The sequence below is a fragment of the Hypanus sabinus genome, chromosome 25 (assembly GCF_030144855.1).
Source record: "Hypanus sabinus isolate sHypSab1 chromosome 25, sHypSab1.hap1, whole genome shotgun sequence".
Lineage (NCBI taxonomy): Eukaryota > Metazoa > Chordata > Chondrichthyes > Myliobatiformes > Dasyatidae > Hypanus > Hypanus sabinus.
In genome coordinates, this window is record NC_082730.1 from 6993247 (window position 1) to 7020480 (window position 27234).

Here is a 27234-nt window from a genome sequence, read left to right on the forward strand (position 1 = left end):
GCAAAATATGACATGGTATATCACCAGCATATCTTGTGAACTTAGTTAACTTCGCAGCAGTAGTACGATGCAATACATGATAATAGAGAGAAAAAGGTTGTGAATTACAGTAAATAATTCACATACGCCAGTGCTATTAAACCCGATTCCGATGGTAAACGTTCTCAATCTTCTGCCTTATGGGGGTGGGGAGAGGGGATTGTGAAGGGTGTGAGGGGGTGCTTTGTTTAAATTAGCTGCTGGAAAGTGGTAACAATACTCAATGAAGGTGTGGTAAATTTACTTGATGGACTAGGCTGTATTCACAGCTCCCCATAATCTCTTGTTGCAATCTCCTGCTGTGACGGCACTTCCAAATATTTCATAATAGATATCTTGTTTTGGAAAACAGTGATCTTTTTCTCTCTATTCTGAGAATGTGGAAGAACCTGTTCCTCTGGTGCTGTCAGTGACACATTAGGTATCTCCTATGGGTTCATTGGTCACTGGCTGAGGTGCAGTACACACAAAATGCTGGAGGAAATGGGCAGGTCAGATGCCATCTTTGGGGGAGAATAAACAGTCAGTTGCTTCTCCAGACTCTACTACTGAAACTCACCAATCTTCGATCCATGAGGTGAGAGGTTGGTTGGCGTTGTTTGAGGGGGGTGGAAGCACTTGAAGAGAGGGCGAGATCAGTCTGAACAGTTGAGGATGGGGTGTCAAGCTACTTATGTGGGTGGATAATGGATTATAACCTGTTTGTGGTGGAGGACACTGTAATCAATGAAGACCACTCCAGTCCATTTGCTGATTCCCAATCCTGGTGGAAAACATTTCACTGATTTGTAGCCAAGAGAAGAGTATTGGTTTGATCAAATTGGTGCTGGCTTTTATAACAAACAGCAAGTATACTGTACCTGTTGCAGAAATCCTGTGAAGAATTCTGGAAAATTCAAGTAGTAGTCTGAAAATTGCAGTCTAATTATTGTGGTATTGTATAGAATATGAAGTATTCTGGAGCGTGTAAGAAAAACTGAGTGACAAAGAAGCACCCCCTACTTTTTTGAGGTTTGCAGAGATTTGCCATGTCACCAAAAACTTTGACAGGCTTCTGTAGATGCACAGTGGAGTGTATCCTGACTCAGTGCATCATGGTCCGGTATGGAAACACCAATATTCGGGAATGGGAAAGGCTACAGAAGGTGGTGGTTGCAGCCCAGCCCATCTCAGACAAAGTCCTCCCCACCACTGAGCATATCTACATGAAGCTCTCCTACAGGAAAGCAGTATCCATTATCGAGGACCTTTATCAAGGCCATGCTCTCTTCTCACTACTACCACTGGCAGGAGGGTACAGGAGCCTCAGGTCCCACAGCACCAGGTTCAGGAACAGTTATTACCCCACAGCCATCAGGGTCCTGAACCAGAATAGATAGCTTCACTCACCACAATGAGCCTCAGGCCCCACACCACCAGATTCAGGAACAATTATTACCCTACAGCCATCAGGGTCCTGAACCAGTGTGGATAACTTCACTCACCACCAGGTTCAGGAACAGTTATTACCCTACAGCCATCAGGATCCTGAACCAGAATGGATAACTTCACTCACCACCAGGTTCAGGAACAGTTATTACCCCACAGCCATCAGGCTCCTGAACTGGCGTGAATAGCTTCACTCACCATTACCGTGAACTGGTTCTACAAACAACTTTCAAGAACTCATTACAAATCTTATTTTCAGTATTTTCATTTGCACAGTTTGTCACCTTTGCACATTGTTAGTCAGTCTTTGTTTGTAATTTTCCATAAAATATTATTGTATTTCTTTATTTTCCTGCAAATGCCAGCAAGAAAGTGAATCTCAGGGTAGTATATGGGACATGTACAGTGTATACTTAAATAGTACATTTTCTCTGAACTTTGCTTTGAGGGGGAGAAAAAAATGAAAGAATAGGCTTGTTATGAGTCAGTCTTTCATGCTTATCTGTATTTTAAAATTGTCTTCATGTAACTAGATGCTAGCAATAGCAACGAGAGATTCTCAGTGGGTGAGGCCCCAGATCCAGGTGGTGACTTGCTGCATCTCCAAAGCCACTCGACATCCTCAAACAATATGAGGCATTGTTAACCGAGCTTGTTGGTTAGGTTGGTATTTCATTAAGTATGAGATAAGGGATGGTCTGACTGAAGAACTTGTTGTTCCCAGGGTGGGGACAAAGAAATGGAGTCGGCGTTTGGGGTGACCAAAGGAACCATCTGGAATGTTGTAACAGTCTAGTGTTGCTCTTTCCCAGAGATACCAAGGAATAATAAAAATGTCTAAGAAATATAAACACAGGGGATTCTGTTTTTTTTAATTGAGTTCTTTATGCTTATTGTCCCAAAGAAGGGCCTCCGCCCTTTGCTCTTTTCCAGAGATGCTGCCTGAACTGCTGAGTTCCTCCCACATTTTGTGTGTGTTGCTCTAGACTTCCAGCATCTGCAGATTTTCTCGAGTTTGTTGTGGTTATTATGTTTTTTTCCCTCATGCTGGATCGGATCCAAAGTAAAATTGTGTTCTCGTGTACTAAAGAATAACAATAAACAATCTTGAATTTTGAGATGCTGGCAATCCAGAGCAACACACACAAAAATACTGGAGGATCTCAGCAGGTCAAGTAACGTCTATGGAGGGGAATAAACCCTCCATTCTGATGAGGGGTCTTGGCCTGAACATAAACATCGACTGTTTATTCCATAGGCGCTGCCTGAGTTCCTCTAGCATTTTGAGTGTTACTGTTGCCAAAAGACTTGCAAACTGCAAAATCTCTGAATTTATTTTTGATGTGAGAGTGGTAAGGGATATGAAATCAAGATGTATTTAAACTGCAGATCAGCCACAAATAGTGGAACAGGCTTTTTAGAGTGTGGCCATTCCCAGTTCCTGTAGAAGGATTGAAACTGGAGTACTGGCCTTTTTAAGTCAAACCTGCTGTTACTGGTAGGGACTGTAGGGACTATTACTCTTTGTAATTGAAGCTCACCAATTCCTGCACACTCCTTCCATCCCCATCTCCATAACTAAACTTCCAGATTCGTATACTTATCATATGTACATTGAAGCATACAGGTCAACCCTGTCCTCCCACCCCCTGCGCTCCACTCCAGAGGAACAACTCAAGGTGTTCAACCTCTTCTTGTAGTCCATGCCCTTCAATCCAGACAACATACGGTTAAACATCTTCTGAACCCTCTCCAAATCCTCCGCATTTTTTCTGTAATGTGCAGAGCGGAGCCGCAGCTGATACTCCAAATCTAGCCCAACCAAAGTCTTACAAAACTGCAACACGACTTCCCAACTTTTTGCTTTGTACTTAACGCACGATGTCTGCTTTATCCACCCTACATGTGCAAATTTCAGGGAGCTGTAGAAATAGACTTGGAACTAATGTAAAACTAGTTCCCTGGAAGCATTGACTGGAATTCCCAGATTGATACAATTTTTTAACCTTGTTTACCACATTTCAGAAATGACAATGTATTAAAATAATGTGGAAGTCGTCTGGTTTTGGCAATGGACATCTGTTGTTTCAAAGAGCTAGAGTTTGGTTGAAACTGCTATCCGCTGCTCTGTGCACTCTAACGGCATCTGGACTCCTTTGTGGAAGTTGCAGCAAGGCAAGGGTTAAGACAATGTCCACGCAAGGATAGCTTACAGATAGTGTGCTGTCTTTGAAGAACCATAGATTCCCTTTGCACAGCAGGGGAACGGAGCCATTTGTCACACCAAAACAAAATAAGGATGCAAACAAAGGATTCCTGGGTCAGTTACTGTACTGAAGTATTATTGGCCTCTAACGTTTATATTCTGTTGGCTATTTGTACTGGTATTACTAATGTGTGATTGATCGTGCAAGTAAGGAATATGAACTTTCACAAAGTTACCAATTAGTCAATACCTGTATTTAACAAGTGAATATCTGTATTTTTTTTAAAAAGCCATTTCTTTGTTCAAACTTCAGAACATTTTGGTTCTGGCGCTGAGCTGTTCTTGTTCTTGAATCATGTTTTATTTGTGCACAAGTATGAGTTTTCAGAGTCAAGTTAATCAGAAATGACAGGGGTTGAGATCAGTCCTTGGAGGAAGGGGGCTGCTGTGATCTCACTTTAAAAGGGAAGTGCACACTAGATAGACAAAGTGACCTCTTAGCTGCTGTGCTAGTCCATGAATATTATCTATATGAATATGGTTCTCCGTTCTCTTCTGATTTGTGGGCATATTGTTATTCTTGCCATCGTAAGGGGTGGACTTTGTGTTGCTGGCGTTGATAAACTGGACATAGTTCAGAGAGGTGAGTGGGAGGCATTTCAGTTTGCCCACTTGTTTGAAGGGACTGAGGCCAGTGAAACAAAGAGCAGGAAAGGGATTTAAGAATCATTTCAATTGCAAAGGGTAAAGTTGGATACAGGGGAGACATGGTAACATAGTGGTTAGCACAACATTTTATAGTACTGTACCAGCGACCCGAGTTCAATTCCAGCTTGGATGTTCTCCCTGCGTTTGTATGTTCTCGCGTGCATTTCCTCCCATACTCCAAAGACCTACCATTTGGTAGGTTAATTGGTCATTGTAAGTTGTCCCGTGATTAGGCTAGGGTTAAATCGGGGGTTTCTGGGCCATGAGACTCGAAGAATCAGAAGGTTCTATTCTGTGCTGTATCTCAATAAGTAAAAATCTGAGTTCTGCTCAACTTTTGTGCTGAGGGGGAATATTTAAGTCTGAGTGATGGCTCAGGCAGGTTATTCAGAGGTGGGTCAGTTGGTTTATTACTGTCACGTGTACCAAAGTACTGTGGACAAACTTGTTTGTCTTCCCTTCATCTACATCAATTTAATGCAGCAGTTCTCTGACACAGTAGAAGGAAAATCAACAACTCAATGCGGAATAAAGTGTCACAGTTATGCAAAGTGCAGTGCAGATGCACTATAAGGTGGGTACCCTATAGCACAGGGCACCATTTAGTAATTTTCTAACAGCAGGGTAGAAGCTGTCCTTGCACCTGGTGGTATCTGCTTGCAGGCCCAGTTAAAGAGGGGCAAAGATATGTCAAATATGATGGGAGAATATAGCATTAATGGCAAGACTCTTGGCAGTGTGGAGGATCAAAGTCCATAGGACACTCAAAGCTGCTTCGCAGATTGACTCTGTAGTTAAGAAGGCATATGGTGCATTGGCTTTCATCAATCGTGGGATTGAGTTTTAGAACTGAGAGGTAATGTTGGAGCTTTATAGGACCCTGGTCAGACCCCACTTGGAGTACTGTGCTCAGTTCTAGTTGCCTCACTACAGGAAGGATGTGGAAACCATAGAAATAGTGCAGAGGAGATTTACAAGGATGTTGCCTGGATTGGGGAGCGTGCCTTATGAGAATAGGTTGAGTGAACTCGGTCTTTTCTCCTTAGAGTGTTGGAGGATGAGAGGTGACCTGATAGAGGAGTACAAGATGATGAGAGGCTTTGATCGTGTGGATAGTCAGAGGCTTTTCCCCAGTGCTGAAATGGCTAGCACGAGAGGGCATAGTTTTAAGGTGCTTGGAAGTAGGTACAGAGGAGATGTCAGGGGTAGGTTTTTTACGTAGAGAGTGGTGAGTGCGTGGAATGGGCTGCCGGCAGCAGTGGTGAAGGTGGAAGTGAAAGGGTCTTTTAAGACACTCCTGGATGGATACCAGAAGCTTAGAAAAATAGAGGGCTATGAGGAAGCCTAGGTAGTTCTAAGTTAGGGACAACTTTGTGGGCCAAAGAGCCTGTATTGTGCTGTAGATTTTCTATGTTTCTATGAGAGACTGTCTGGGATGGGTGGGGTCTTTGTTGACCGTACTGTACAAAAGTCTTACAGACATGTATCCAACTAGGGCTATATATAAAAGACTTTTGCACAGTACCCATATGAGTGTAGCTTTACAGAGGCTGTGGGAAGTGTAGTCAGAGTCTACAGAGTGGTGTGGGAGGTGGTTGTGTGTTAAGCCAGTTTGATCAGACTGGGGAAGATTCTCTGATTTATGACTTGCAAAATTTCAAGCCTCATCAATTGCCCATCTGGGTGAATTCCGGGGTGGCACAATGCATTACAGTTCAGGCAACCTGGGTTCAATTCCTGCTGCTGCTGCCTGTCAGGAGTCTGCACCTTCTCCCTGTGGCTGTGTGGTCAAAGACATAGCAGTTGGTAGGTTAATTTGTCATTGTAAATTGTCCCACAATTAGGCTGGGATTAAATTATGGATTGCTGGCCAATGTGTCTCGTAGGGCTGGAGGGGCCTATTTCGCATTGTACCTCAATAACTAAATAACTAAATAAATTTTACCTCCTTTGACTCATGCCAGTGAGCTAAAGGTCTGCATTTTCTGTTAACAGAGCGATGATTCTTGGAATGACCTTTCGGTGGAAGAGAAGGAATGTTTGATGTTCTTTGAAGAGACGATTGATTCCTTTTATGCGGAGGAATTGGAAGAAACTGAAACTGTATCCGCTAAGAACGGGAATCATCTCCCACCTCGTCCTGAAAACCTGCATTTCCAAACTGCAGGTAAGGCTTTGCTTGGAGATCAGAGTCAGGTTTATTATCACTGACGTGATGTGAAGCTTGTTCTTTTGTGGCAGCAGTACATGAAGTATAATATAGATGATAATAAGAAATCCAGTCAGTAGCCACTTTGGTAACGGAAGGGAGCCCCGTGTAGTCCCCTGCTGCTGTAGCCCATCCACTTCAAGATCCAACACGTTGTGCCTTCAGAGCTGCTCGTCTGTGTATGGTTGTAACACATGGTTATTTGAGTTACTGTCGCCTTCCTATCAGGTTGAACCAGTCTGGTTATTCTCCTCTGACCTCTCTCATTAACAGGCCATTTTTGCTCACAGAACTGCCACTCACAGGATTTTTTTTGTTTCTTTGACCATTCTTTGTAAACCCTAGAGACAGTTGTGCATGAAAGGTCCAGGAGAAAGTATCAAGCAGTTTCTGAGATACTCAAACCACCCCGTCTGGCACCATGGTCAAAGTCACTTAGATCACTTTTCTTCCCCATTCTGATGTTTGATCTGAACAACAACTGAACCTCTTGACCATGGCTGCATGCTTTTATATATTGTGTTGCTGCCACATGATTGGCTGATTGGATATTTTCATTAATGAGCAGGCTATGGAGTGTATATATTAAAAAAATTATACAAGTCACGCAAAAAGAGAGCAAAACCAGTGAGGTCGTGTTCATGGACTATTCGGGAGTCTGATGGCAGAGGGGAAAAAGCTGTTCCTGAAGCACTGAGTGTGGGCCTTCTGGCTCCTATACCTCCTCACTGATGGTAGTAATTGGAGACGATAAACTTGGGTGCTCCTCTGTAACCCATACAAAATGCTGAAGGAACTCAACAGGTCAGGCATCATCTGTGGAGGGGGAGGAACAGGATTTTGGGTCAAGGCCCTTTCAATCAGTGGAGCTCTTCTGCAAGTTGCTACATTGGTTGGAAGTGTCCAACCCGGTTCATGACGGCAGTGAGACGGTGGCTGGGTTTGGTTGTTTGGCCACAAGGTAGAGCTTTCCTACTATAAACACCTGAGCACTGGAGAAATCAGCGGGCTGTTCGATTTCCTCAGTGCCTTGGGGAATCAGTCCTCCCTGATGCAAAGGGAAGTTGTGTGCCTGTAAAATAATTCATTTCTCAGTGACCCACTCCCTGACCTTTTCTTCCCCAAACACGATTGACCAACGTTTCCATTCAGAGCCCTCTCACTGTCCTGGTCACGATCGTTGATGGTGTTTTTTTTTGTTGTGCTTCTGAAGATGACCTTATTTCAGGTTAACTAACAGTGTGAATTTTCACTGGTGAACACTTTCAACGCAAAAGAATGAATGGCAATAATGGATCTCAGGCACTGTGCTAAATAGGAGTTCCCTAACTATTAAATGACCATAAGATATAGGAGCAAAATTAGACCATTTGGTCCATCGAGTCTGCTCTGCTATATGATCGTGGCTGATTTATTTTCCCCCTCAACCCCATTCCTCTGCCATCTCCCCATAACCTGCCATTATTATAGAATAGTGTTTTATATTATTGGCCAGCCGGTGGTATAGTGGCATCCACACCAAACTTGGAGGCAAGCGGTCCTGGGTTCAAATCCAGCCCACTCCTTGCACACTTCCCATCTCTTTTGGGTTGAGCATCGACCTGGCAACTCGGCCTCGTAAAAAACACAGACAGAAATGCTAAAGTAATGCCAAGGTTGCTGCCTCATGCACTGCAAGGTGCAGAGAGGAACAGCAACAAAATGATATAATAGAAATATAGAGAAATTGTACAATTAATAACTTTGGCAAAACAAAAGGTAAATTGAAATAAGGAATAGTTTTGTTCAAGTTATTCCTGATGTTTGTAGATTGTTAAATCAGAAGCTCTCTGCTGGTGAGTTGCATTGAACAGGGATAAGAGCGTAACTGTTCCTCTTGGGGAATGAAGTAGGAGAAATAATTGAAGTTTTCTGGACAAGGTGGTGAAGAAGTCATTTAGCATGCTGGCCTTCGTCAGTCAGGGAACTGAGTTTGAAACCTGGGGGGCATTATATTGCAGCTTATGAGTCATTGGTGAGGCCTGTGTACTGGGTTAGCCTTACTAGGTCTTTACTCCCTGGAGCTCAGGAGAATGAGGACTGACATCACGGGGGGCTGTGGACAAAGTGGGCAGTCAGTCTTTTCCCCAGGGCTGGAGATTCCAAAGCTTGAAGGCACAGGCACCAGGTAGGAGGGGTGAAATTCAAAAGAGACCTGCGAGTTAACTACTTTACACAGAGGTGAGTACCTGGAATGAGCTGCCAGAGGAAGTGATTGAGGCTGGTAGGAATTGCAAGCTTAAGTGGCATATAGATAGGTATAAGGAGGGGAGGGACTTGGAGGGTTATGTGCCAAATGTGGGCAACTGCCTAACTGGGAGGATGCTGTGGTCAGCGTATGAGTTGGGCAGAAGAGCCATGCAGTATAACAGACTAATAGGTAAATTGGTTTATTATTGCCACTTACTGCTTGTTATGCAGGTGCATTTAGGGCACCAATGAAGGTCCTCTATCTCTGATTGCCCATGCTGTTGCATGACCAGGTGGTTAAGGCATCAGTCTAGTGATCTGAAGGTTGCTAGTTCACCCTCAGCTGAGGCAGTGTGTTGTATCCTTGAGCAAGGCACTTAACCACACATGGCTCTACCACGATGCTGGTGCCAAGCTGTATCGGCTCTTGCCCTTCCCTTGAACAACATCGGTGGTGTGGAGAGGGAAGACTTGCAGCATGGGCAACTACCGGTGTTCCATACAACCTTGCCCAGGCCTCAGTTATCATCAAAAATTGATGGACAGCTGAAGAAGAAGATACTGTTGCACACAGATAAAGAAGGATTCTTCTTTGTTGTTTTGTTTGACCAGTCAGGGTCAACCTGAGCTGAACCCCCAAACCCAGAGCATCAGTGGACCACTCTGACCTCTACCCTTTGACCTGTTTGGTATGGGTCACCCTACCAAAGCATAAAGCCCTGACTCCAGCCACCATGGTGGGTCATTGAGGCAAGCAAGCCCTCCGACAAGGTTGTGGTCCTCTTGGAGGATTATATCGAGGTACAGAGGAAAAGCCTGTATGCCGTTCATTCTCACTGCGTTAGTACAAAGGAAAACGTACAAGAGCAGAATGAAGTGTGAAAGTTACAGGGAAAGTGCGCTGTAGGCAAACAATAAGGTGCAAGGCCATTGAGGTTTGAATAATTCAGCAGGTGATCTCAATTCCAGTGTCTGAAGCAATGACTGAAAGTATTCAGAATACTTTAAAACAGGTTCATCTTCATTTGTCAACATCACTCCACTGCATGTTTGCTTATAAAGGGCTGTGCTGTCAATTGTAGGTGAATTGTATTACATCTTGTTTTTTTATAATCCTACTTGTTATCTTACGGAATCATTTGATAGAATGTACGTGAATAAAAACAACCAAAATATTGTCCAAACAACACTGAGTGGCCACTTTATTAGGAACACCTCTATGCCTGCTTGTTAATACAAATACCCAGGCAACCAATGGTGTGGCAGCAACTCAATGCAGAAAAGCATGCAGGCAAGCTCAAGAGGTTCAGTTGTTGCTCAGACCAAACATCAGAATGAGGAAGGAAGTGACTTGATCTAAGTGATGATGACTGGAGAATGACTGTTGGTGCCAGATGGGGTGGTTTGAGTATCTCAGAACCAGCAAATCTCCTGGGATTTTCACACACAACAGTCACCGGAGTTTACAGCGAATGGTGCAAAAAACAAAAAAAAAATCCGGTGAGCGGCAGTTCTGCGGGTGAAGGCACTTTGTTAATGCGAGAGGTCCGAGGAGAATGGACAGACTGGTTCAAGCCGACAGTAACTCAAGTAACCATGCGTTACAACAGTGGCGTGCAGAAGAGCATCTCTGAATGCACAACATGTTGAACCTTGAGGTGGACGGGCTACAACAGCAGAAGACCACAAACATAGACTCAGTGGCCACTTTATTAGGTACAGGGGTTACCTAATAAAGTGGCCACTGAGTGTATAATTAGCGTGTGACGAGGCTTGATGATAATTACTTTTCAGAGGTTACATTAGGATCCGTGTGCTTTTGAATTGTTTTGCTGTTTTGATTGGTTGTATTCATGTACAGTTGAATGATAATTAAACTTGGACTTGATGAATTTTAATTCACAATCTGTAATTATTGGAGCATTTCTAACAATCTTGTTTGTTCCTGAACAGAGGCTGCTGGAAAATTTCCACCGGCAGTTTCACCGTTCCACGAGGATAGCAGCAATTCACCGTCCCCACAGGTGGAAGAGGGAAATTCTGGATTGAATTCACTTCCCAAGTACAGCTTGGAGCCTAGTGGTGACAGCCTTGGTCTGGAGACCAGCACTGAAGAAATTTGGCAAAGGTCCCTCCCGACACCAGTTCATCTGCCGGTGGAATCCAGGAATGACAAGGTGAAGTTGGGCCCTCCGACTGCTCCGAAACCTGGGAAACTTCCCCCCAACATCATACTGAAAAGCTTCAAGAGAAGTGATCCTGGGCTGCATCCTCCGGGTCCTCTGAAAGGTCCAAAAGATGCTCAGCGAAACAATGGGGCGTCTAAGGACGGTGTCAATGAGGGCGAGGCGCAGCAGATCCGGATGGAGGCTTTGGCCAAACTGGGGTTGCTATCGGATACAGGAGGCTGGAAGTGGGGCCATTCGGATTTCGTGAGAGCAGCCAATGGTCAGTTGGGCACTAGGGACGGCGGGGAGAAAGGCAGTCACCCCGAGACAGATGTGATGCAAAGCAAGCATCACAGTCCGAGAGGTCTGCATGTTGATACCAGCCACCCAGTTGCCAGCGCTGCGGGTCCTGGCATGAGGCTGGCAGCTGAGAAACCAAGCAAGGGCCCAGATAATGGGAAAAGGCTACACTGGCAGCTGCCAGCTGCCAAATCAAACAACTTGAAGAGGTTTAGTGCCTCCAATGAGAGCATTCTACCCAGCCCACATCTGATGCCATCCAACACTGCCCTGAGCGCTGGCACCAGCAAGACATTGCCCACTGTCAAAAGATCCACAAATTTAAATGAAGGCCACGTGAGGAATGTCAGCTTACCACACTGGCCACTGGGCTCCGGTAAATCCAGCAGCCTGAAGCGGTTTGGTGCATCAGGTGATAACCAGGTGAATCCGTACCCTGACCTGACGCGGGCTGGCTCCGTCGTTGGCACTGCCGGTGTTCCGGGTCAGAAAAATGTCTCTAAACCAAGGCCCATGTCGATCTGCTCAGAGAACGATCTGTCTGCCCGGCATGGAGCCCCTCTGGATAAGGTGCCATCTGAGAAGCCATCTGGGAAATTTTTCCCAATAAGAATACGGCACATCTCGGCCAAATCTCCGCCCAAGGGACTGAGCGTACAAGCGGTCCCACCAGGGCCCACCAACAAGGACCACAAAGAGGCTTTGAAAAAACTTGGTCTTCTGAAAGAGTAACCCACTGTCTTGGGGTGTACCAGGTATTTATGGACTTCATGGTCTCTACCAATTGCAATGGAGGAACGTCGCCCACATACAACAGGAATAACGCGTTTAATTGCCACACCGCAAAAGCCATAGTGGACACTGGGAGGCCTCCAGTTTAGGATTGGCAGCAGAAAGGCCGTTGTTTTATGATGCTGATATGAAATGGCAGTTTAATTGTCTTGGATTTAATTTGATGTTCTGCTGCTGGAGTACCATTTTGGTACATGACTTGCTGGTGAGCTTTTGTGTGGGTGGCCACGTTCCTGCTGCCCCACCAGTGCATCTGGAAGCTGTGAGTGGTCAGTCACTGCCTGGACGTCCCCCATCATGTTGCTACTGGGAGAGAATTTGCTCTCTTGTCATGTCTTCTGTCTAGACTTGCAAAAGGGAACACTCATAAAACAGTAACAAAAATTCTAAAAGTACTAAAGCACGTTAGGCAGCGAAAGAGGGGAAAGAAACCTAGATCTTTCAGGTATATGACCATGTAACAGGATTTTAATTATTGAAAAATACTGTTTTAATTGTACTTTAAATATCTAACTAATACATGGAATTAAACAGCTGTTTCTACACATTGTTATCTTGTAAAGGAATTTAAGCTAAACCTATATTGTAATGCTATCAGCTTTAGTTTACAATGTTTTATATTTAAATCCATACCACAAAAAACCTATTTAAGAGTTGGCTTTTAATTCTAGTCATTGACCTTTTTATAAAAGGCGGACCATTTAGACTGTCTTGGCGATTGTTCTCTTTTGTGGTTGTACTGAGAGCTATACCCACTGCGAATGTTGAGTTGTAGCTTGCCGGTGGTGTAGTGGCATCTGCGTGTGACCCCAGGTTCGAATCTGGCCAGCTCCTTCCTTCCACCCGCGCTGAGCTGAGTGGTGAGCTAGCAACTCTGCCTCATTTTAAAAAACAGGCAAGCGTGCTAAAGAAACGGCAAGGTTAAGAACTAAAAAAAAATTGTTAACTAACCCTCTGGATTGGTCACAAAACTATTTGGAGCTTGTGTTGATCTGGAGAATATTTAAAACGGTGTATTGATTTAGACCATGTTTATATTTCTAATAAACTTTTTCCTATAGTATGATCAGCAGTTAAAATTGTATAAACGTTAGAAGCAGAGTGAATGGAATGTCTGCTGTAATTTCTCCAGATTCCCTCGCCTGTTGTCTGAACCTGACTGCCGGGGAAGGTCTAGTTACTTCTCTTTTCACTGAGGTGAGTGACTGCAGACTCTGGAATCTGGAGTAACTAACACACACACTCTCTTTCTCTGTTGGAGGAACTCAGCAGTCATGTCAAGACCCTTCATCTGAACTGGATACTGTTAAAGTGTTGTAACTTCAAAGCAGTAAACTAATTCAAAGAAGCTATTGGGAGTTTACTTTAAATGTGGAACCCCCATACAAGGTGTTAGTGTGATGACATAAGCAGTTAATGTATGTTTGCCTATAACCTGTAATTACTTAAATAAACAAAAATACATAATTTACATATAAAATGCCACATTGAGGCTACACTCAGGTTGGAGGAGCAACACCTCGTATTCTTTCTGGATAGCCCCCAACCTGATGGCATGAATATTGGTTTCTCGAACTTTCAGTAATCCCGCCCCTTTCTCTCTTTTCTGTCTCCTGTTCTGGCTCCCCTCTGACCTTCTCTCCTCACCCACCCATTACCGCTCCTTGCCCCCCTCGGTCCCTATCTCACAGGTTCCACTCTCCTCTCCAATTAGATACAACCTTTTCCAGCCCTCTTCCACCTCTCGCCTCCCAGCATTTCACTTCACACTCCTTCCCCCATCCACCCACCAGCCTTCCCACTCGCCTGGTCTCATCCGTCACCTTGCACTTCTCCTCCCCCAATTTATTCTAGCTTCTGCCCTTCCTTCCCAGTCCTGATGAATGGTCTCAGCCCAAAACATAGACTAGTTATTCCCCTTCATAGATGCTGCCTGATCTGCTAAATTCCTCCAGCAGTTTGTGTGTGTTACCTTTAATTTCCAACATCTGCAGAAAATCTTCTGTTTATTTTCTCTTTTTATTCCTTGTTCTGGTTTCTGTTCTTAATAGCCATGTTTCCGTTGTACGTTGATGTAATGCTGTTTTCTCTGGGCAATACATGGTGTTTTGAGGCCTGAGTGAATATTTAACAAAGCTGACTGCACACTGCCTGAGCAGAGGGAACTCTGAAAGCTGAATTACAGCCAGAACCGGCCAATACCAGCTGGCTGTGTTTCAGCACTCACTTCTGCTCTCGTGGCTGGCTTCTTTCTGCAGGGTGGGTGAACAGCAGAGGCTGGCTGTGTGAGGAAGAGCTGCCTGAAGCTTCAGCTGTAAAATTTTGTGTTGGGGGAAGGATTCATAAGTATTATTGAGAAGTAGGTCAGAAGCGGGGTATCCCAGGGCAGCGAATCACTGGCCCAAGAGGCACTTTGGGAGCGAGAGGGAATGCCCCGCACCTACCTGGATGTCTCTCAAACTCAACACCATGCAGGACTCTGCAGCCACTCGAATGACCTCCCGATCCTCCGACACTCGCACATAGTGGCTGCTATGTGAACCAGTTTCAGATTGTACTTGCGCGGAGTGGCGCAGTAGTGCAGCGGTTGGCGTAACGCCTTACAGTGCCAACAACCAGAGTTCAATTGCCACGTCTGTCTGTAAGGAGTTTGTATGTTCTCCCCGCGATCGCTTTGGTTTCCTCCCACAGTCCAAAGACCTACGGTATGGGGGTGGGAAGTGCTGGGCATGCTGTGTTGGTGGAACTTCTTGTTGGCCCCCAGCACATCATCAGACTGTGTTGGCCATTGACACAAATGATGCATTTCACTGTGTGCTGTGGTGCACATGTGACAAATCAAGCTTATCTTATTTTACCTGGACTGACTTAGCTGCACTCCCAAGCCTCAGACCTCTATCATGAGCGTGGAGACCACCATCGTACCCTGATTTCCCCTTTGAGCTGTCTTTGGGTCTGGATCCTAGAACACTCCTATTCACTGTGAGCACCTTCACTGGAAGGACTCGGTTTGAGAAGGCAGCTCCCCACCGTTTTCTTGAGGACAATAGCTTTTGCTCTTGCTTGCAATGAGCAGATGCTGAAAAAAATTCAATATGAAGGCTGATCGTTATCAGTCTGATGGTGTGAAAATGATTCTACCTGGGTAGCCTCCAAACTGATGGCACAATAACCACTGCTGCTTCATCTCCCAAAAGCGGAATGGCCTGATGGCCCGACATTTTAATTCTCATTCCCATTCCCGTTCCAACCTGTCCACAATGAGGCCACCCTTGGGGTAAAGGAGCAATACTTAATATTTCTTCTGCAAACCCTCCAATCTGATGACATGAATATAGAGTCTCCTTCCACTAAAACAAATTGTTCCTCCCACTCCCCTCTTCTTGTACTCCCCACTCTGGCCCCTTACATCTTCTCAGCTGCCTGTCACCTCACTCTGCCCCTCCTCCTTCCCTTTCTCCAACAGGCCACTCTCCTCTCCTATCAGATTCCTTCATCTCCAGCTCTTTACCTTGGCTTCACCCATCTTCTTCCGCTCCCATTCTTATCAGTGCAGTGCAAAATTTGCCATGTTCCTTGTCAATGCTTCAGAATGGTTGCATTTCTACATTATCTCACAAACATCTCAATGCTCAAAAATACCCTTGTAGAGTGTGTCTTTTCTCCCCATGGTGCCCCTCCTCCTTCCCTTTCTCCCGTGGTCCACTCTCAGATTCCTTCATCTCCAGCCCCTTTCCTTTTCCTTTTTAAACCACTTTGCTTCACCCATCTCCTCCTTCTGTTCTGCCCCCCCCCCCACCTTTTTATTCTGGCATCTTCCCCCTTCCTTTCCAGTCCTGAAAAATGGTTTCAGCCCAAAACATCGACTGTTTGTTCATTTCCATGAATGCTGACTGGCCTGCAGAGTTCCTCCAGCATTTTGTGTGTGTGTGCATTGGTCTGAGTATTTATCCAATGAGGTGTGACGACCAAGTTGCTGGGGTTTTACACTTCTGCTCCAAGCCCCCACGTTAGCTGAGTTGGTGCCCCCCCATGGGGAACCTTACTGCCAAACAGTCATCATCATTATGTGCCATGTCGTATGATGTACGTGATCAAGGTCTTTCCATGACTATGATTGTTCTTGGCAAATTTTTCTACAAGAGTGGTTTACCACTGCCGCCTTCTGGGCAGTGTGTTTACAAGACGGGTGACCCCAACCATTATCAAATCTCCTCAGAGATTGTCTGCCAAGCAGGCAATTTGCCCAAAGCAACCTGCAGGCTAGTGGGGGGAAAGAGTGCCTTACACCTCCTACATTGAGATGTTTTTCCACCTTGTCACCCAAAGCTGTACCTATTGGACGTGGAGCAGGAGTATCCCCCAACACTGGGAGATTGGGAGTTTGTTCAGAGTGAAACAGTGCTAGCAGCGCATTTATTTTTAGGTAAACTAACATCATGTGAGTTTTGTTTATACAATATCTCAGCAGAGATCCTGAAGTTAAGGCAGCATTCTCTTGGGTAAAGCTTGGTTAGAGTCGTATAAAGTTGAAATATCTGTCAGAGCTCTGTGACCATAAGACACGGGAGCAGAATTAGACCACTCAGCCCATCAGGTCTGCTCCACTATTTGATCATGGCTGATTTATTATCTCTCTCAACCCCATTCTTCTGCCTTCTCCCTGTAATCTTTGATGTCCTTACTGATCAAGAATCTATTAGCCTGCATTTTAAATATACCCAATGACAGCCTCCACAGCTGTCTGTGGCAACGAATTCCACAGAATCACCACCCTCTGGTTCTCATCTCTGTCCTAAAGGGGAGTCCTTTTATTCTGAGGCTGTGCCTTCTGGTCGCTATTGGAAATATGCTCTCTATCTAGGCGTTTCAATATTTGATAGGTTTCATTGAGATCCCACTTTGTTCTGCAGTGACTACTGACCCAGAGCCTTCAAATGCAACTCATATGTTTAGTCCTTCATTCCAGGAATCTTTCTTATTTACCAGGGGTTCCCAACCTTTTCTATGCCAGGGACCAATACCATTGCACAGAGTCCATGCTCCCTAGGTTGGGAGCCCTGTTGTCAATCTTCACTGAACTCTCTCCAATGCTGCCACATCCTTTCTCAAAGCTGCTCACAATAAAAGGAGGACTGGTCTGGAATTTGAACATCTTCTTCCTCTTGCACCCCAAAGCAAGAATCATACCCCCTAGATGAACAAACTGCTGTGATGCAAACCTGCACAAAAATGGATAAATTCCAGGGTCACTATTAGAGATTCCACACGCTTCTTGTTCTTTGTGATATTAATAGTTGGGATTTAATGTTGTATTCAAATATAATGTTATATTCAAAATAACATTTAAAATAATGTTATATTCATTAAAACATTAAAAGTTGGGCATGATAGAATTTGCACATGATGATGACACAAGCATTAATGATGTGGTAGAGAGTGAGAAGGAATGTTTCAGACTAGAGGACATGGGTCTGTTCAGTCAGACAGAGGCTTGGTGATGGATTATAATCCACAAGTGTGTGGGTGTGCAACAAATACACAATAAATGGGAGGATATTGAGAGGGTAAGCGCCGAAAACCTTTGCTCCAATTCCTGAGCACATCTGTCTGGTCCCAGGCTGCCTAGTGTTGGGGATGGTCTTTCAGATGCCCAACCTCTGACTAGTGTATGCTGAGATATATGCACAAACACAGAGTCATAGAGAAGTCCAGCACATAAACAGGCCCTTCAGCCCATCTAGTCCATGCCAAAGCCATTTAAACTGCCTACTCCCATCGACCTGCCGCAGGACCATATCATGTACCTATCCAAACGTCTCTTCAGCATGAAATCAAGCTCCATGCACCACTTGTTCTGGCAGCTCATTCCTCATTCCCACCACCCCCTGACTGATGACATTTCCCCTCATGTTGCCCTTAAATTTCTCACCTTTCACCTTTAACCCAGGATCTCTGGTTGTAGTCCCACCCAACCTTAGTGGAAAAAGCAATTCAAATTTCAAACTTACTTTGAACTTTTGAACCTGTTCCCCATTATCATTGAAAGTTTAATTGGCTAATTTCTTCCTCACTCATGTTGAAGGTGTCAGAGCCTTTTATAAATTCGATTTTCCCTCTCAGTGTTTCCTTGTGTGTTTGGTTATGAGTAATGTAAATACTGCCTGTTGGCATTAAACAAGAACGGAGCTACAATCTGTGAACAATAAGGCGGTAACTAACCTGGCACCCTCTCATTTCCCATTCAAGGCAAGGCTTTTGTTCACATTTTAAATCTATAGGCAAATGGTGTTTGGGTTTTCCACGTGCTCGTCACTGAGAGGAACGTGGGGTTATCTCATTTGTGTGGGCTGGGAAACTCTCTGGGCTGATTGGTTCTGGACGCTGTTTATTCTTGGGCTCAGTAGCCACCTGTTCTGGTGCATCTGTGCCCCGTACACAGCGGGCATTCTGTGAGGTGGAGGGAGCTCTGCGATAAGAAAAGCCCTCTGGGTGGGCACCACCCTACCCCTGAGACCAGACCAACAAAGCGGCAGCTCTCTTCCAACCCTCATAAATTTTACTGATAATCTGATGCATTTTAAAAGCTTCAGATAGATTATTAACTGATTTTCTTCTAATTAAAGTACTAGTGGCTAGAGTAATGCTTTATGGCGTCAGTGGGGGTTCAATTCCTGCTGCTGTCTGTTAGGAGTTTGTTTATTCCCCCTGTGACTGTTGATATTCTTCCCACAGTCCAAAGATCCACAGGCTGGAGCTGCGGGCATGCTACGTTGGCACCAAAAGTGTGGTGACACTTGTGGGCTGTCGCCCACATCCTTACACTGTTGGTCATTGACGTGACACACCTTTGTTTGTTTGTACGTTATGTGCCATGTTGTATCACGTGGGCGATCGTGGGCTTTCCTTAACCATGGTTGTTCTTGGCAAAGTTTTCTATGGAAGTAGTTTGCGACTTCCTACTGGGCAGTGCTTTTACAAGACGGGTGACTCCAGCCTTTATCAATACCCTTCAGAGATTGTCTGCTCCCATTGGAGGAAGGGTGAGGAGTTTGATAAAGATTAGCTTTATTTGTCACAAGTATATCGAGAATCGACGCATACAGAGAAATGCACCAGTTTGTGTCCACGACCAACAGTCTGAGGACATGCCGGGGGGGGGGGGGGGGAGAGGCATCTCGCGAATGTCACTACGCTTTTGACACCAACTGCTATGGTCGTGGACTAGTTGTCCCAGAGGCTACGTAGCATCCACTACCAGGCTCAAAAAAACTTACCCTCCGCAAGCAGTAAATTACCTCCACCGGCCTCAACGCCATTACCTTATCATGTCCTGTCAATCACTTTTTGTATGACCAAAGCCTAGCATCACTTTATGGACATTCAAAGTAAATTTATTATCAAAGAGCATATATGTCATCATATACAACCCTGAGATTCATTTTCTTGTGGACGTAGTCTATAAATCTATAGAATAATAACCATAACAGAATAATGAAAGACTGTCCAACTGGGGCATTCAACCAGAGTGCAGAAGACAGCAAAGTGTGTGGATGAGAACAGAAAAAATATTAATAATAAATAAACTAGCAATAAATAGCAAGAGCATGAGATGAAGACTCCTTGGAAGTGAGTCCATAGGTTGTGGGAACACTTCAGTGATAAGGCGAGTGAAGTTATCCCCTTTGGTTCAAGAGCCTGATGGTTGAAGGGTAATACTGTTCCTGAATCTGGTGGTGTGGGTCCTGAGGCTCTTGTACCTTCTTCCTGATGGCAGCAGCAAGAAGAGAGCGTGGCCTGGGTGATGGGGATCCCTGATGATAGATACTGCTTTCCTGGGACAACGCTCTGTGTAGACATGCTCAATGGTTGGAAGGGCTTTAATCAATGATGGATTGGGCCATTTCCCATACAAGTGCATTGGTGTTTCCATATCAGGCTGTATGTATTAATGTATATAAGCTATTTTATGTGTATAAATATATATATTTATTTAAATCTTGTTTTTTTTATTATTGTGGTTTTTTTGTTGGTGCTGCACGGGCTGGAGAATAATAATTACTTTGTTCTCCTTCACACTTGTGTGCTGGGAATAGTATTAAACAGTCGAACAGTCTTGAACACAGTTTACTGAGGACATTTGAGAATGTGAGAACAACATGACTGTCATTGGCTAAACAGCCAGAGGTGATAGGAACAAACGGGAGGTGAGTAGTTTGGGTCTCAGATGCATCTTTGTGGGAGGAATGGAGCTGCTTTTTGACAGCTGGGTGGGGATCTGTTAGGACAGAATCTTTGGATCAGTTCTGGCTGGATTACTTGTTCCGGGGCGAGTAGACACACGATTGGCCAAATGGCCCCGGTTGTGTTGTAACTGTTCGGAGTCTTTTCTTATCTGTGCAGCCTACTCTAAGGAACATGCATGCTGACAGGACTGGAGAAAGGGGAAGTGAATGGTTAACCCTGACAGCGATTGCTTTGGGTTGGTGTGTGATCCCCAGAGACACATGTAGCTTCCTCTTCTGTCCTGTTCATAGTCAGCAGACAATTGATTAATCACACTTCTCTTTCAGTCATTGGTACTATGACTTAAGAAGAGAATTAAAGGGATTACCTTGAATGAATTTCCCCTGCCACTGATACTTGTTTAAACTTTAACCCAAGATCAATATTTACAGAAAGCCAGGTAAGAGGAAGGACACAGTTAGGAGTAATTAGCAAAGCCAAACCTCTCCCTCAGTTGCTCTCCATGTCTTGGGCTGAGCTGTGTCAAGTACTTCAATTATTAATCCAATACTTTGCATGTAGGAGTTCACAACTGGTATCGTATAAAACCTGCCCGAGAATTTTAAAAACTGCAGATTAAAAAGTTATGTTCTGAAATAAACTTGGAATAATTTAAATTCCTTTAGCTTTCATCCTTGAGGAGGAATTTCTTTAGCCAGAGGCCAAGTCATTGGGTATATTTAAAGTGAAGGTTGAGAAGTTCTTGATTAGTCAGGGCATCAAAAATTGAGGGGAGAAGACAGGAGAATGGGGTTGAGAGGGTTAATAAATCAGCCATGATGGAATGGTGGGGCAGACTCAATGGGCCAAATGGCCTAATTCTATTCCTACGTCTTATGGTATTATCTGTAGAACTTTGATACAAACAGCACAGGACACTGTAGGGGGGAGTGGAGAGAGAGGGTCTTTGAACTGTGAAAAATTACTTTACCTTGTTTTGAGAAAATTTCTGTCTGCCAGGTGTTAGAGTTAATACTGAAATGAGGAGAATTACTTGCTGCAGTATTTTGTTCCTGCAGTTGGTGATACTAGATGGGTCAGACCATTCACACAGTTCTTGGCCGCACTTCATCCTTTCTGTAGAGGGGCAGCTGATCACACAGTTATCTGCAAAGTATGGGCCTGTGTCACTGGCTGGGCAGTACCTGAGTCCAGGTATTGTGTAGAGCACCAAAATGCATCCTTGTAGGTCTGAGAGCAGCTGGTCCAGACAGCCCTGAGGTAAATCTGCATTTTTGTAGTTGTCTGTAACTCCAGGAGAACAGGTAGCAGTGGGTGGTATCGAGCTCCCCTTACCATGTGTTCGCACAGCCTCCGGCAGCCTGAGGGAAAGTGTTTATAAACCAAGACCACAAGCCCAGCTTCAAGCTCAGTCTGCAAATGTGAATGATCCCCATCTCCTGCGAGAACCCTACAGGAGCAGTTGACAAAACTGAGTAGTAATGACAAAGAGACCACTTGGCCCGTCGTTTTGGAGCTGTTCGGTGTTGGGGCTGCAGCCGAAAGCTTTCGATGCGGTGTCTGACTGGGCAGGTGGGAGAGATCAATGCGGTGTCTGACTGGGCAGGTGGGAAATCGGGAGTAGAGATCGATGCGGTGTCTGACTGGGCAGGTGGGAAAATCCACTTTCTTTGTATCTGATCTCTCTCTTCTGCCAATTCAAATCTCTCTAGACCTGCTTTTTGACACCTCTGACGGGAATGGCCCCTGCCTATTTGCTAGTTCCCCACTATTTTGAACATGTTACCTAAATCTCTCCTCATCCTCTGCTCTAACGAAAACAGCCCAAACTTTCCTAACCCTGGTAACTCCATGGGCCTCCTCCCATGAATTGCATCTCCTCTACAACACAGTGCTCAGGGTGCTGACCTAACTAGAGCTGATTTGAGCTTCACTTGAGAGAGGGACCATGGAAAGATCACCACGGCCAGTTTCATTGGTCAAATTCAAGGGCAGAATAAGTAAACCCATTGTCAGTGTCCTCTCCTGGGCCAATATTTAATTAATTTATTTAGAGATACAGTGCAGAACAGGCCCTCCGGCCCAGTGAACAGCACTGCCCAGCAACCTACCAATTTAACCCGAGCCTAATTACAGGACGTTTAGCAATGCCAATTAACCTACCAACCAGAACACCTTTGGACTGTGGGAGGAAACTGGAGCACCCAGAGGAAACCCACATACTCACAGCAAGGGTGTACAAACTTCTTACAGATGGCGTTGGAATTGAACTCTGAACTCTGACACGCCAAGCTGTAATAGTGTCATACTACTGTGGCAGCCATCAGAGGCTCTGATCTCTCCTGACCAGTCTAAGTGGGTCTTTACCTCTGTGTGTCCGATGCCTGAATCTGGAGATGTGAGTCCTGTCTGGTCTGTCACAGCAAGGAATCCTTCTAAGGTGACCTCAGATATTTATTTAAACATACAAAATAGTAACTAATGCTCCAGCCCAATGAGACTGCACCACCAATTAGATCCGTGTAACCAAATAACCTCCCAACCCGTACACCTTTGGAATATGGGACACTCTGAGGAAACTGACTCTCCTTACAGACAGTGGCGGGAATTGAACCAAAGTTATTATGCTAACTGCTACCCTACCGTGGCACCCCAAGCTTCCTTGGAAAACCTGTAACACCCTCGTTGGCCCTGGGCCTGGGCCTTCCAGGAGTCATTGTGATGAGGAGAACATTCCAGGGAGAGTGATTGCCATAGGAATCTCCTTCTGAGCATCATCATTATCACAATGTGCTGTGTTGTATGACCATGTTTGCTCTTGGCAAATTTTTCTTCTGAAGTGCTTTGCCATTTCTTTCTCCTGGGCAGTGTCTTTACAAAACAGGTGACTCTAGCCTTTATCAATACTCTTCAGAGATTGTCTGCCTGGTGCCAGTGGTCACATAACCAGGGCTTGTGATCTGCACCAGCTGCTCATACGACCTCCAACCACCTGCTCTCATGGCTTCATGTGAACCTGATCGGGGGGGTTAAGCAGGTGTGACACCTTGCCCAAGGGTGACCTGCAGGCTGGCGGAGGGAAGGGGTGCTTTGCACCTCCTTTGGTAGAGACCTATCTCCACCCCGCCGTTCAGGTATCTGAGCGTAGAGTGTAAATCGATTACAGAACAATTCAAAGAAGCCAGCCATCCTGTCAAACACTCTCTAACTTTGCTGAGATAAAGTCTTTAGGGTCTATGGTTGACCTCAGTGGTCACTTCTGAAGCAATGGAATAGGAATGGACGTAACTCTCCCTCAGCCCTGTGTGAATGGGCAATGGGGGCAATGGACCTGTGAGAGTATTTCATTCTGTGTGAGGCAGGGAAAGAGTCATTTCTCTACAACATGAAGATGACTGAGTTTACAATAGTCTTTGGAATGTGTAGCCTGTAATTCAGTGTTTTTAAATTAAGCTGGTTAGTCCATAAGGTATAGGAATGGAACTAGGACATTGGCCCATCAAGTCTGCTCTGCCATTTCATCATGGCTGGTCCATTTTCCCTCTCAGCCCCAATTCTCCTGCCTTCTCTCCATATCTCTTCATGCCCTGATCAAAACTCTATCAATCTCTGCCTTAAATATACATAAAGATTTGGTCTCTACAGCTGCCTTTGGCAATGAATTCCTCAGATTCATCACTCTCTGGCTAAAGAAATTTCTCCTCATCTTCATTCCAAACGGACGCCCCTCTATTCTGAGGCTGTGTCCTAGACTCTCCCACTGTAGAAAATATTCTCTGCACTCTATCAAGGCCTTTCACCATTTAATAGGTTTCTAAGAGGTCACCCCTTATTCTGAATTCCAGTGAATACAGGCCCAGAGCTATCAAACGCTCTTCATATGAGAAGCTGTTCAATCCTAAAGTCATTTTCATGAACCTCCTTTGAAGTCTCTCCAGTGTCAGCAAATCTTTTCATGCTAGGAATTCTCTGCTGATTTTCTTAAACCTAAATCTCAGAGACATTCAAAGCAAAAAAACTGAGCTCTGGTTATCTGAAAATAAAAATCAGGGAGTCATATAAAAAGTTTTATTCAATATTCTATTGCTAAGGTTTCAGTTCTTTGTTCTGATGCCCAATTTTTGAAATGACATCTGTTTACTGTGACTCAACATTCTCATGTCAGTTACAAAACAAAATGGAACAAATATTAATGACCGTCGTCAAGGGAATGAAATGAACATTCTACAAAGCTGACTGTCCATTCCTGAGCTGGCCATCACTCAGTCAGTGCAATGGTCATAGTCTATTTGTCCTTTATAATGCTGTTCTTCCTGTTTATTTATAAAGTTAAACTCTTGCAGCAAAAACTAGTTTTGCGTGAGCTTCAGAGACAGAAGCTGAGAGATGAATAAGAAGTTACTGAGGAGAAGAAATCTCCCCAAGTCCAGGAGGTTACTATTCAGCAACATTTCAGAGAGGATTACTGCATCATCGAAGAGTAGGACTCCAAGGTCTAAACATACAGATGAAGAACTGAACCACAGATGTAATTACAAATGCTTTCTGCAACCAAAGAGCAACAGAGAATGCAGATAATCCAGGGAATCGCAAGTAAAATGCTTCGTGAGAGACGGGAGTCGTGAACTTTCAGGAGCAACAGCGGTATTTTGTTTTCAATTGTAATTGTTGTTGTCACACTGATATCTTCTTCCTCATCAGGCAGAGAATGCTCTTAAGCAAGTGCATCATTCCACTGAATGTTTGTTCTCTCCCACCCCTCCCTTGTTGGCTCTTGGGGGGCCATCGGCTGAGCACGAGCTGGCATTTCTGCAGATAAGCAGTGGTTATGGACGGTCAGCCAGATTTGTAACTTGATCCTTCAATAAATACTTTTACTTGGTTTCATTAAGATTTCTAGAACTCGTGGCCCAGTGTGAATATACTGCAACCATCCAACATCCGGACTGAGAAATAACCTTGGAGTTAAAGGCCCTTGTAAAACTGGGCCGCACATTCTCACAGCCTCTGAGCCTCAGTGCTGAATTCGGGTGTTGCCTTTGTGGAGTTTGCACATTCTCTCGGCCATGGTGTGAGTTTGTCATATGCTCCAGTTTTGTCCAACAAGATTAAATTTATCACATGCACATTCAATCATGCGGTGAAAAGCGTAGTTTGTGTTGACGACAGACACAGTCACAAGCTGTTCTGGGAGTTAGCCCTCAATGGACTTGGAAACCAGATCATCAGAGAAAACCCACACGGTCATGGAAAGAGCGTACAAACTCCTTACAGACTGCAGTGGGGTTGAACTCTGATCTTATAGGTGGTGTTGTAAAGCACTGTGCTAGCCACTACACCACTACCACCTGTACTGTGGTTCAGTGAGAAACTTGTTTTGCGTGCCATCCAAACAGATCGCTTCACTGCACCAGTCCATCAAGGTAGAGTTCATAGAGTTATGCAGTACAGAAACAGGCCCTTTAGCCCATCTATTCCATGCTGGCCAAGGTGCTTCAGCAAAGCTCGGCCCATTTATTTTGTACTCCCAAGGTAGTACGAAGGAAAAGCGATAACAGAATGCAGTGTAGTATTAGGGTAGGAGAGTCTCGGCACAGAGGCCACAGCCTTAGACTAGAGGGATATCCATTTAGAACAGAGATGAGGAATCAGAATCAGGATTAATATCCCCAGCATAAGTTGTGAAATTTGTTGTCTTTGCGGCAGCAGTATATTGCAATACCTAATCATAGAGAGAAAGAAAACTGAATTCCAGTTGGTTTATATATTAAATAGTTCATTAAATTGTTCATGGTCCTGTTCATCGGTTCAATGTCCATTCAGAAATCTAATGGCAGAGGGGAAGAAGCTGTTCCTGAATCGCTGAGTGTGTGCTTTCAGGCTCCTGTACCTCCTTCCTGATGGTAGCAATGAGAAGGGGACTTGTCCCGAGTGATGGGGATCCTTAATGATGGGCACCACCTTTCTGAGGCATCGCTCCTTCAAGATATCCTGGATACTATGGAAGCTGGTGCTCATGATGGAGGTGACAAAGTTTACAACTCACTGCAACTTATTCCAACCCTGTGCAGTTGCTGCTTCCCATACCAGATAGTGATACAGCCAGTTAAAGTGCTCTCCATGGTACATCTATAGAAATTTGCGATTGCCTTTGGTGACAAACCAAATCTCCTCAAACTCCTAATGAAATAAAGCTGCTGTCGTGCCTTCTTTGTAGCTGCATCGATATATTGAGGAGTTTTCTTCGGCCGGAAGGTGGTGAATCTGCCACAGGCAGCTGCGGAGGCTGTATATTTAAAGTGGACGATGATAAGTTTGTGATAGGTCAGGGCACCAAAGGTTATGGTGAGAAGGCAGGAGAATGGGTTTGTACGGGATAATAAATCAGCTATGATGGAACGGTGGACCAGACTCAATGGGCCGAATGGCCCAATTCTGCTCTTATGTCTTATGGTTTTACTGTCTAGTAGTAATTTTTGCATTAATTGGGTTTGAATAGTTATTTTCTGTCTTCATCAGGGGCTCACTCAGTTTAACACAATCTCAGCTCTGCTCTTTCAATAACCATCAATCACAGTTTAGATGGACAGAATGTGCAGACATACTTTACTGGAACAAAACATCAAAACATTGTGATTGGAGGAAAGTATGGGGGGGGGGGATGTCAGAGGTAAGCTTTTTACACAATGGTGGGGGGGTGTTGAGCTATTAGAGGTTGTGGTAGAAGCAGATGCAAGTAGGGACATTTCACAGTTCAAAGTAAATTTATTATCAAAGTCATATACAACCTGGAAATTCATTTTCTTGTGGGCGTACTCAATAAATCTATAGAATAATAACCATAACAGAATCAGTGAAAGACCACATCAATGTGGGCATTCAATCAGAGTGCAGAAGACAACAAAATG

General features: G+C 44.6%; 1 protein-coding gene across 5 annotated transcripts in view; it reads left to right on the forward strand.

The window, feature by feature from the left end:
* LOC132380959 (specifically androgen-regulated gene protein-like) overlaps positions 1 to 20077 on the forward strand; it is a 41214-nt gene extending 21137 nt beyond the window's left edge. For 4 of the 5 annotated variants that reach the window (XR_009507884.1, XR_009507885.1, XR_009507886.1 and 1 more), the window contains exons 3-5: positions 6377 to 6548; positions 10773 to 12524; positions 13212 to 20077. Coding sequence is in view for 1 of the 5 variants with exons in the window: in XM_059949987.1 (XP_059805970.1) it covers positions 6377 to 6548; positions 10773 to 12019 (1419 nt within the window). In the remaining 4 variants the exon portion in view is untranslated. Of the gene's footprint in view, positions 1 to 6376; positions 6549 to 10772; positions 12726 to 13211 lie in introns of those variants that run through there. The other variant, XM_059949987.1, reaches the window with a different exon arrangement.
* Positions 20078 to 27234: the final 7157 nt, after the last annotated feature.